At 36.3% G+C, this 12,093-nt stretch overlaps 2 protein-coding genes across 3 annotated transcripts; both read right to left on the bottom strand.

The window, feature by feature from the left end:
• Nucleotides 1-172: 172 nt before the first annotated feature.
• LOC122590062 lies at nt 173-1,838 on the bottom strand. Of its 2 annotated transcripts, XM_043762396.1 has the most exons (4): nt 1,388-1,838; nt 828-930; nt 488-691; nt 173-296 (listed from the first exon to the last, which is right to left on the bottom strand). In XM_043762396.1, exons 1-3 carry the CDS (start codon nt 1,781-1,783, stop codon nt 504-506), a joined length of 687 nt encoding a protein of 228 aa, XP_043618331.1. In that variant the 5' UTR covers nt 1,784-1,838; the 3' UTR covers nt 173-296; nt 488-503. The 2 variants fall into 2 exon arrangements, with proteins under 2 accessions (XP_043618331.1, XP_043618330.1); XM_043762395.1 differs by lacking the exon at nt 173-296 and having other exon boundaries at nt 319-691.
• Nucleotides 1,839-9,092: 7,254 nt separating this feature from the next.
• LOC122589893 lies at nt 9,093-10,145 on the bottom strand. Its single transcript, XM_043762222.1, has 2 exons — nt 9,564-10,145; nt 9,093-9,422 (listed from the first exon to the last, which is right to left on the bottom strand). The coding sequence occupies exons 1-2, from the start codon at nt 9,727-9,729 to the stop codon at nt 9,220-9,222; spliced, it is 369 nt and encodes a 122-aa protein (XP_043618157.1). The 5' UTR covers nt 9,730-10,145; the 3' UTR covers nt 9,093-9,219.
• Between the last annotated feature and the right edge of the window lie 1,948 nt (nt 10,146-12,093).

Raw genomic sequence — 12,093 nt, 5'->3', positions numbered from 1 at the left:
CCATCAAACATATCCCCAATCATTAAACAAAGGATCGAAGTATGGTGGCGACTAAGCACACAAATCTTATAAAAGTTACATTTAAACAATTTAGAGGTTGAAAAATTGTTCCAAACCAGATAATATTGCAATTTTTTCAAGACTATATTAAACAGTTGAAATTTTCGGCAGATGGAGCAAAGATGGAAGTAGTTTTCAGCCTGCCTGATGAATTTTACTCAGGAAGAACCAGGATCGTTTGGGACAATATCTTTAGCCTTTGAACCTGATTATACGTGACTACGACATAATAGGATCTGCATTCAAATCAGTTGGCGATACTCTTTTACTCATGTGACTACATTATGTCTCAAACTTAGATATACAATATGCATTCAACAATGAATTGGATCAAAAGAAATGCTGTATAAAAAAGATACATGCATGCCATAAGGATAAGATATGTATCACTTGATTCCTAAAAATCAAAGGGGTGAATGAAAATTACCAAACAGTAGTTGTGCCTAAAAATCAAAGTAATCATCCGCTTCCTCAAGAAAACGAAAGTTCTTGCCACAGCGGTGGTCGTGGTGGTGGCAATGATACTCCCCATAACGTCTAGGAATATCCACTTCAACAGTTGGTGGTGCTAGGTAGAATGTCTCCTCCCCACGATTCCTCTCTCTTTTTCTAGTAATCATCTCAGGTGGCTCTGCAAACATAGTAGTTTCATCAGGTATGAAAATTTGTAGCAAGATTCCAGATAACAACAACACAAGACAGTGAACCAAGACTAATAAAAGTCGATTGCCAATAAAAAGAAAGAATGAGAAACAAAGTGTACGTACCAGTGTCAGAGCTGATGCTTGAATTCTCGCTCAGTGACGAAAGTGTACTAGTGTTGGAGCTGATGCTTGAATTCTCACTCGATGTTTTCCCATCTTTATCCTCCTGCAGCAAAAAAAAAAAGAAAAAGCCTAGCTTGTGAGGCGATTGATACATCATGTCATATACTCTATTTAAACATAAACAACAAGCATTGCCATCAAAAGCAGCATATAAAATAAAAATACAATGTAACTGACACATGAAATCGACTAATCTAAAAATACAAACAACGATGAATACTAAAAGCTTGTGTCTGCTTGTGGACTCCCATATTTATTGTATAATAGGAGCAGGGGCTTGTTTAAGTTTTAACCGCATATCTCCAACATGATTGGTAAGGAGTTCATCTTCCTGTCAAACATGCAAATAAGTAAAAACATATATATATATATAGCAAAAATCTTGTTAAGTATTTACCATCATCACAAAGCTAGCTTATAAATAAAGCAACCAAGTAGGGTAGGGTAAAATTAATAAAAATAACCGCCATATTATCAATTTCTGAAACAAAATTAATTACCTTGAAATCGGAATTGGAAAAAGGAAGAGAATTCTTAGAAGAAGAAGAAGGTTGAAAGGAAGCCAAGTAACCCTTGAAGGCGAGATCGGAGACCTTATGGCTGATCTCAAACGAGTAATTGTAGAACTTGGCTCTTTCGTCATTGATCAACGACTTGAGGTCCGAGAGGAGGATTTCGGCGGAGGATTCCATCAGATCACACAAAGCCTCACGTGTTTTGCCCATCTCCTTCATGAATTTCAGGAAGTGTGTCCTGTCGTCGTCTTTAATGCGAGGCTCCGACCATCCGAAAGTTTTGTTCACGTATTCTCTCACAACAGTGTACCAATCAAATTCTTTCTCCAGTATTTCCATCGCAACTTTTTCGTCACCCGTCAATGCTTCTTCTTCTTCCATTATTTTGTTATGTTCGATTGTATTCGAAGACCACCAATGCAATTTCTACACAAGTTTTTATTATTTGTTGTAGGATATATATATCTCTACTTAACAAACCACCCCCGGCCCGGCCCTTTTTTCAGCTTTGAGGTTTTAAAATACATAAACTACCATTTATTATGTATTTATTAATTTAAAAATTTCTACATATATATCAATAAATACCTTTAATAAAAATATTTAAAACATACATTCCGCACTCCTTAAACTAACTACACTACCCCCATTTAGTTCAATTACTTTTACATTATTAACCACACCGCCACCGCCACCGCCGCCACGCGTCACTTCCACCGTCGCCACCTGCCACCACTGTTGCTGCATTGTGCGGGTACCCGTACGTCTAGTATATATATATATAGATTCCGTGGATGGATGGGAGAAAATGTCACGAACGTTCCATGTGGTTGTCAATATTAGGATTTCATGCTCTGTGTTTTTTTTCGTTGCTAGCAGTCCTTTGGTTTTTCATTTTCTTAGACACTTACACTAATATCTGTTAGTTTTGGCTATTTAAAAACTACGTAAAGATATAATTGTCCTTTTAGTAACTACAGGCACTATATGTAATAGAGTTTTTTTAGTTAATTAGCTTTTCGATAGTGTGGACTGTGGCTAGACCATTCAACTAGTAAATATGACAACGTACCTCTAATTATACATGTTCAGTTCTCATTCAATATCAAAGTGATAAACTTGGTGGTGACTGACCTCATTCTAATGTCTTGCAATACATTTCTTACCACTTAATTCGACCGCTACCCGTTGGAAGTATTTGCCCAAGGGGGAAGGGCCGGAAAGAATTTTTGAAAACTTATTTCCATCAACTTTCGAAACAGTAGAAAACCTAAGCCTTTTCTATTCGTATAAATAGAGGTCGAAATCCCTTTTTTCCACATGTAAGTAAATAACACCCAATGTTAGGTTTTGGGTCCCACGGTGATGTGAGATTAAGATGCAGACAGTATTACCCTTACCTATATAAGTAGAGAGAAGATTCTACCTAAAAGATACTTGTTCCTCTTAATTATTAAGTAAAAATAAACGCATAGACATAGAATTAAAAAATCATGTTAAGTATTTACCATCATCACAAAGCTTATAATAAATAAAGCAACCAAGTAGGTAGAATTAATAAAAATAAATAAACAATTACCTTGGAATCGGAATCAGGGAAAGGAAGAGAGTTTTTAGCAGAAGAAGGTTGAAAGGAAGCCAAGTGACCCTTGAGGGAGAGATTGGAAATCTTATGACTGAAATCAAACGAGTAATTGTAGAACTTGGCTCTTTCGTCGTTGATCAACGACTTGAGGTTTGAGAGGTGGATTTCGGCGGAGGAGTCCATGAGATCACACAAAAGACCACACGTTCTCTCCATCTCCGTCAGCAAGTCTAGGGGTACTAAAGGGGGGGCAAGGGGGTCCAATGCCCCCCTCCAAATTTAAATTTTGTCATGTATTTTTAAATTTTTCATAAAATTTTAAAAATTTTCTATAGGTTTTTAACATTTTGCCCCCTTTTAGATTTATTTTTCATAAGTTTTCTAAGTTTGCCCCCTTCGAAGTTTTTTCCTGGTACCGCCTCTGAGTCCAGGTAGTGTATCCTGTCTTCTTAATGTGAACCTCCGACCATCGGAATTTTTTTTCCATGTATTCTATCACCTCTGAGTACCACTTAAACTCTTTCCTCAGTATTTCCATCGCAACTTTTTCATCACCAGCCAATGCTTCTTCTTCTTCTTCATATGCCATTTTTCTTCTTTTTTTTTGGTTATGTTCGATTTTATTCGACCCTCCAATTCAATTTCTTATTGTTAGGATTTACTTATTTTTAGGTTAAACAATAATGGAATTGTATGGACGGGCCCAAAGTTTACTAAGTTAAACTTAATTTGCAAGTCGTAGAGATTTTAGGAAAGTAAAATTCAATTTTAAGTAACTTATGGATTAAATTTAATAAATTATATAGATTTTCAAAAGATCACCTACGCAATATGATGGCGGTAATAGTAACAAATGATGCTGGCGGTAATTTGTTTATTAGGTAAAAATATAGTATAAATTAGTAAATACAACAATTGTAACGAATAGGTGCGTATCCACCACCAATGCAATTGTACGTGCAGAGCTCATCATCCATAAACATGCAAATGCTTGCCGAACCCAATTAAGTGAAGACAATTAGACAAAAGAACAACTTAGTTTGACCTGCCCTAGTTTCGTTTTGGGCCTAATGGTTTGACAATACGACTTTAAAATATTATATAAATTTATCATCGGTGTCTTAATTTAACTTTTTGAGTATTTTTCTTTTAACTTTGACCATAAATATTTTTATTTGTATTATATGACACTTGAATACATGAATTGATTGAGTTTTAAATATACTTTTCATTTATATAATTTTTATCAACTAATATATAACACAACCAAAGATATTTACGATCAAAATAAGAAAAAAAAAACTTTACCAATCAAAATAAGATAATTAAAATACAATGGAGGGAGTAATATTTTTAAGTTGCAGGTTAACCTGTTAATAGGGCCGACCCAACTATAATGGTGGGTCAAGCATGGGCTTTGGGCCCCCAAAATCCAAAGGCCCCCAACTTTTGTACGGGCTTTAATATACCCCTAAAATGAAGCAGCAAATGTTAAAAATTATATAGACGCAAAAAAGAAAAAAAAAAAAGGAATCGCTTAAAAGAAAAAGGGAGCGCAAGAAGTCCAAACGTAGCTTCTCGAAATCTCCATCTTCTTGAGAATTGAAAAACTTGCTCCTCACGATTTTGCTGCCCAGCAACTCAACACAACAGCAGCCCAGCAACAGCTTAATAAATTAGTTGACTTTTATCAATCGTCTTGAAGTTTGTTGACTATCTTTATTCAATAGTAGACTTCCATGCAATTTAATTATCACCTTGACATAAATAAGCTTCAACATCTAACAACCGAAACAGAAACCTACCAAAGATCCATGATCTGACTTAAATAAACCATCAAAGTATATTGAAGTGGACACAACATCAACGTAAAACAACATTCGATCAGACTTACTCACGATACAGATCACTAAGAACCTGGCAGAAAAGAGGAAGCTCGGGCACTAGAGAACATGATAGAGTCTGTAATCGGATGGTTTACCAAACGGTTGTGCCTAAAAATCAAAGTCATCGTTGTCCTCGAGAAAACGAAAGTGGTGGTAACACTTGCTGTGGCCATGACACGTAACATCATTATCTGTTGAAAGATACCCGTCGTCGTCGAAACAAGTTATTAGTGGTGGTTCTGGGTAGTCTGTATCACTTGATTCCTCCTTTGCCTCATCCTCTTCCTCTTCAAGAAACCTCTTTCTTTTTTTAGTAATCATCATCTCAGCTGGCTCTGCAAAGAGCATGAATAGTATTACTATTATTTTTAATAATAATATACGAAATATAAAAGAAAGAAAGAAACAAAGTGTACGTACCAGTGTTATTGAAGGTGATGTTGTTTGAATTCTCGTTCTGTGACAAATCTTTATCCTTCTGCAGCAAAAACAATTAAAAAGCCTTGTGATCGAGTTATATATAAATTTAGTAATATTGTATAAATTAGTAAATTACCATCAAGGCGTCCAGCAACACTTCCTGGTCGACTTGTACAAGCTCCGACCATTTGAAAGTTTTTTTCATGGCGTCTCTCACATCTTTGTACCATTCATACTCCTTCGCCACTATTTCCATCGCACCCTTTTCATCATCTGCCATTTTGTTCGATTCCCCCAATTCGATTCGATTTGATTACTATTATTATTATTACTCGTATTAGGTTAATAATTAAACAATATTGGAATAACGGAACGGTGGGGGCGAAAGACCCTACCACTTTTATAGGTTAAGTTTTTTTAATTTCTAATTACTCGTTTTTTTATTTGGGTTGGATCAATGTTTTCTCCGGTATTTCCAACGCAACTTTTTCATCGTCCGCTTCTTGATCATATGCCATTTTAATTTGTTATGTTGATTCGGTTACCCACAATTCAATTTCTTATTATTAGGGTTTACTTTTTTATAAATCAAATTAGCTAGTGATTTTTCCTCTCGACGATGAAGCTTATCTCTCATCGTCTCACTGGCCGAACTTGACCCCTGTTATTTTGAGGTCATATCTAGTATTCAGAGTTTGCCTCGATTTGGTACCGCTCTCGTAGCCCGCACCAAAACAGTGCTTTACCCCTAGATGTCTGGTCAACTGCTCCGCCTCAACGCATCCTTTCCCAATTCCCACTCACCTTTTCATCATTAAAATACCTAAAATGCTCTTACTAATATAACTACCATTATCCATGAGTCAATTTAATACTTTATATACCCTTAATAAAATTAATTTATACCTTGAATTCTAAAATAATAAACACTACTTTTTTACATCAAGAACCTACACATCGTCGTCCCCGCTATGAACCATCATCTCCGCTGAATTGCGTGCATATTTGTTTTACCTAATAAAGGGGAGGCCCCTTTTTCAAACAAAATATTGCTGAATTTATCATCTAGCCCCTCAACAATCACTTCTATTTTTTCATCTGCAACTAATTATCTAAAATACCCTTAATTAAAAAATTTACAACATAAATATATCAACTCATAAAATAACAACATTGTCTCCTTTTACATCAAAAACTTTTACATTAATAATTATCCCACCATAGTTGCCCCGTCGCCGCCACCACAACCACACTGTCGTCGTTACCGTCATTGTCACAGCATCTCGCGAGCATACATCCAATTAGTTTTTGAGGTTTAAATATCCAACAAGAAATTGATCTCCAAATCGGGTAGGAAAATCCAACCCGAAACTTTCAGCCCATTAACTCGAACCCAAACTATCAGCCTTAAAAAAATGTCAAAATGGAGGGACGGGTTAAAACGAGGTTGGTGGGTTATCAAGTTGATTTCAAATCAAATGGGATGGATAGTAGGGTTGGTTTTTGGGTCAAATTGGTTAACAGATCGACCTATTAAAAAGTTTTATACAAACACTGAATTATTTAAAATTTTACGAGTCAACATGTTAACACGAATGGCCAATGTAAACCCGATTGCATAATCCTATCCCGATTTTTATTTAACGAGCTTCAAATGGAGTTGGGTATTAACAGCCCAACTGAAAATTGCAAACTTTTTTTTTAAACAGCGGGTGGGATGGTCATTCCATCGAGCTGAGCAGTGACATCCAAACAGGTAATATGCTCAGAGTTTGAGGCACATTGCATCGCTGGTACCCCCAAAGGGAGACCATTTTACGCTAAAGAGGTAAATGCCCGAGGCCAATAGGGAATACTCAAGATTCAATCTCATGACCTTCAAAACAACATCGCCTCTCGCCAAGATACCCGAAAGGTACCCCGACTCCAAAATCTAGAAAATCATTTTTCAATTCGGGATTGTCGAAAATTTTACATTGATTATTTACATGTGCATAACGTAATATAAAATTAACATCAGACGATATAATACAGTATTATATTTCAAATTCGGGATTGTCGAAACTTTTATCAATCTTTTTGAAGTTTGTTGACTATCTTTATATGATTGTTGACTTCCATGCAATTTCCAATAAAATCATCTTAATAATCCTTTTAGAATCTTGACATTTTAAAAGTAAGCCAAGTATAATCCGCCAATTCTCATGTCATGATCATATGTTTGGTTCATAAGAGTATTATACTAGATTCAGTTTTAGGCAGCAAATGAAATTCCTAACTTTCATAGTTTCATGAACACGAAAACTCAGCAGGAGATAATAATGCATGAAAACATTTCACACAGGAGTCTAATTTGGTCATTATATGATACAACCCAAACAGAGACCTACCCAAGATCCATGATCTAAATCAAACATACCATCAATGCAGATGGAGCAGCAATAAAGTTTGCTAAGCTAATTAATAAGTGAAGAACAAGAACTCCTAATCAAATGCTACCAAAAGTGAGATGGAGGTGGCGGTTTTTCAGCCTGGCCCTCGATCCCTAGATGCCTTCCTGGTGAATTTCAAGTAGAGCTACGATCGTTTATCATTAACTTTTGAGCCTGATTATATGCATCTACGATATAGAATCTGATTATCAATACACTTTTACTCGTGCGACTACAACTACATTCTCTGTCTCAAACTTGATATATATAGTATATATGCATTCGATCAACAACAAATACTAGTAAAAAGATACTGTATACGTCATGAGTCATGAGTACCAAAAGCCGGGGTGAATGAAAATTACCAACCCAACCCAACCCAACCAACCAGCAAGAAGAAAATGTCAAAATGGATGGACTGGTCAAACGGGTTGGTGGTTTAACAAGTTGGTTGTCGGGTTGGTTTTTATGGTCAAAAGAGTTGACTGATATCCCTATTAAAAAAATTATATAAAATCTGAAATATTTATACGGGTCGACCTCTTAACCCAAATGGCCAATGCAAACCCAACTCGATCGAACAGTCAGCAGGAGATAATAATGCACGAAAAACACTTCACAAGCGTAGAGACGTACTAAAGATCCATGATATATATAAACATACCATCACAGTATGATGTGGACACAACATTAACATACAACAACATTCAGACTTCACGAAACAGCTACAATTTTACAAACTAAGAACCTGACAGAAAAGAGGAACCTCAGGCACTAGAGAAGATGATAAAGTCTGTAACAGTGATGTCATCAAACTCTGATCCGATAGTTTAAGCTTCTTTGGTCCTTGGCTGAAGTAACACAAGGTAAGGGTATCATTTGATTATATATCAACAAATATGTATACTCGAAGTATAGAAGCTGAAAAACTAGTTACATGTGGTTTTGTACAAGACCTTTGGTTCTGAATATAAACAAAAGATCGAAGCAGCACTACCATGGTGGCAACGAAACATACAAACTTTAAACGACGCATTTAAACAGGCTAGAGGATGAAAACTGGTTTCAAACAAGAGAATATTGCAATTTTCAAGACATTAAAAGCTGTTGAAATTTCCAGTAGATGGTGCAGAGACAAAGTTTGTTAAGCTAACGTTGTTACAAAGAGAAGAATTCGAACTCCTAATCGGGTTCTACCAACAGTGAGGTAGAGGTGGTTTTCAGCCTGCCTGGTGAAACTCAAGTAGAGCCAGGATCGTTTGGGACAATATCTTTAGCCTTGGAACCTGATTATACGCGACTACAGCATCATAGGATCTGCATTCATATCATGTTGGCGGTACTCTTTTACTCATGTGACTATATTATGTCTCAAACTTTGATATGCATTCAACAGTGAATTGGATAAAAAGAAATACTGTATATAAAAGACACATGCCATAAGGATAAGATGCACCAAAGGGGTGAATGAAAAGTACCAAACAGTAGTTGTGCCTAAAAATCAAAGTAATCGTCGTCGTCCTCAGCATAACGATAGTTCAGGCCACAGCGGTCGTGGCTGTGGTCATGATACACCCCATAAGGTCTAGGAAGATCCACGTGAAAAATTGGTGGTTCAAGGTAGAACGTACCACTTGATTCCTCCTCCTCCTCCCCATGAGACCTCTTTCTTTTTCTAGTAATCATCTCAGGTAGCTCTGTAAACGTAGTAGTTTAATTAGGTATGAAAAGATGTAGTAGGATTCCAGATAACAAATTAACAACAAAAGCCAGTGAACCAAGACTAGTAAAACTCGATCGCCAATAGAAAGAAAGAATGAGAAACAAAGTGTACGTACCAGTGTTGGAGCTGATGCTTGAATTCTTGCTCGGTGGCGAAAGTGTATCAGTGTTGGAGCTGATGCATGAATTCTCGCTCAATGTTTCCCCATTTTTATCCTCCTGCAGCAAAAGAAAGAAAAAGAAAAAGAAAAGCGTCGTGAGGCGAGGTATATATTGATGCATCAAAGGATATACTCTATTTAAACATAAACAACAAGCATGGCCATCAAAAGCAGCATATGAAATAAAGATAAAATGTAATGACGTATGAAATTGACTAGTCTAATTCTTTTAAGCAAATTTGTAGGATGTGGTGAAGCTAATAAGCTCAATCTTAAAGCAGAATATCAAAAAGGTTTTGTCTTGTGTTTGTGGACTCTGTATCGTGGACGAACGTTAACGGTGGTTAGTTTTAAGTTTGAACCGAATGAACATGATTTGAAAGTTCGTCAAACATGTAAGTACGTAATCCCGGGTTTTGGGTCTCACGGTGTGTGTATAGGGGAGGTTAAGATGTAGACCGCCTTTCCTCTACCTGTGTATACAACAACAACTGTACCCAATCCCTGCGCGGGGTATGGGGGAGGTGAGTTGTAGACAGTCTTACCTCTACCCAAAGGTGGAGAGACTGCTTCCATAAGGACCTCCGGCCAGGAAAATATAAAAGCCGTAAAAGGGTAAAGTGTTTATACCTGTCTGTCGAGAACATGATAAGACGATAATACCTGTCCGCTGGGTATGCCTCCTTACGAGTAGGGAAGGGTAGCAAACATACGGTAACAAAACTTTAGCACATAACATAAACTCTAGCAACCATATTACGCAAATAACAACATAAAAAGTAAGAGCATAATAAACAAAGTCTACTTATACATAAGAAATGACTAAAAACTAAGGGGATTAAACTATTTTCTAAACAACCTACGGAGCGGAGTACCTTAGGCCGCTACGGAAAACTAAAATAACGAGTGGTGCGCAACCTATGAAACACACTAATAAAGCCGCCTAGCTAGATTAAACCTAGTCCTCTCCCAAGCTCCCAAAACCCCTAAACTAGTCCTAGTCCTCTAATAAACCCTCAATTATTATCAAGTAAAAACAAAAAAAAAAAATGCATAAACATAGAATTAAAAAACTCTTGTAAAAGTTTAAGTATATACCATCATCATCATCATCACAAAGCTTATATCTATCTATATCTATATCTATACTATATTATAAAGCGAATAGGGTTTCAACTTTCAATTTCAACAATATACACATAACAATGCATGATGTACCATACACCAATGCATACAACTTTCTCTCTATTCGATAAATCATTTTATTCCTCTAATTCTTTTAAAATCTTTTATCTCAAAAACCGTACATCAATAAAATTATATGGGTGTTCTTAAAATTTCATGCTCATTAATTCGATATACTTTTGAAGAATTTTTAAATTCAAGGGCGGAGTCCGTACGGCTAAGGCATTTGGCTATGACACTCTATAGCATATCACCTCCTATGACCTATATCTTTCACCGCCGCAACGCGCGGGTACGTAATAAATAAAGCAACCAAGTAGGTAGAATAAATAAAAATTACCTTGGAATCGGAATCGGAATCAGGGAAAGGAAGAAGAGAGTTTTTAGCAGAAGAAGGTTGAAAGGAAGCCAAGTGACCCTTGAGGGCGAGATCGGAAATCTTATGACTGAAATCAAACGAGTAATTGTAGAACTTGGCTCTTTCGTCGTTGATCAACGACTTGAGGTTTGAGAGGTGGATTTCGGCGGAGGAGTCCATGAGATCACACAAAACACCACACGTTCTCTCCATCTCCGTCAGCAAGTCCAGGTAGAGTATCCTGTCTTCTTTAATGCGAACCTCCGACCATCGGAAGTTTTTTTCCATGTATTCTATCACATCTGAGTACCACTTAAACTCTTTCCTCAGTATTTCCATCGCAACTTCTTCATCACCAGCCAATGCTTCTTCTTCATCTTCATATGCCATTTTTTTTTTTGTTATGTTCGATTACCCCTAATTCAATTTCGAGAAAAGTTTTTATTATTAGGGTTTACTTCTTATTAGGGACGTATATATATGTAAATATATTCCACGGATGAATGGGAAAAATATTGTCATAAATGGTCCCTCTGGTTGTCAATATTAGCATTTCATGCTCTGTGTCTTTTTTCGTTGCTAGTTTTGACCCTTCGTATGCAAACCACGTGGGAAAAAAGATATTTTGGACATATGTTGAATAAGTTTGTGGACCTAGATAAATTGTTTAAAATGGAGAATTTGTGTTTGAGATATGAAGAAGAGTATTCAGAATAAGTTACAGAGAAAGAAAGAAAGAAAAGAATCTTAGAAGGAAAAGATGGGTTATTGAAAGATGAAATGTAGGGAAGGAGAATAAGAAAATTAGTAAGAGGAGGTGGGGTGATAGGCAAAAATGTGCATAAATACTTGTACAGCTCAATTATGTGATACATATTACACAAATTTTTTTTAATAAAAATGAGATGTTTTAAGAAAATTAAGTAGATAACATGGGAGTCT

Source organism: Erigeron canadensis, chromosome 2 (assembly GCF_010389155.1).
Source record: "Erigeron canadensis isolate Cc75 chromosome 2, C_canadensis_v1, whole genome shotgun sequence".
Lineage (NCBI taxonomy): Eukaryota > Viridiplantae > Streptophyta > Magnoliopsida > Asterales > Asteraceae > Erigeron > Erigeron canadensis.
Note: the sequence above shows the minus strand (reverse complement) of the source record. Positions and strands in the feature narration are given on the sequence as shown.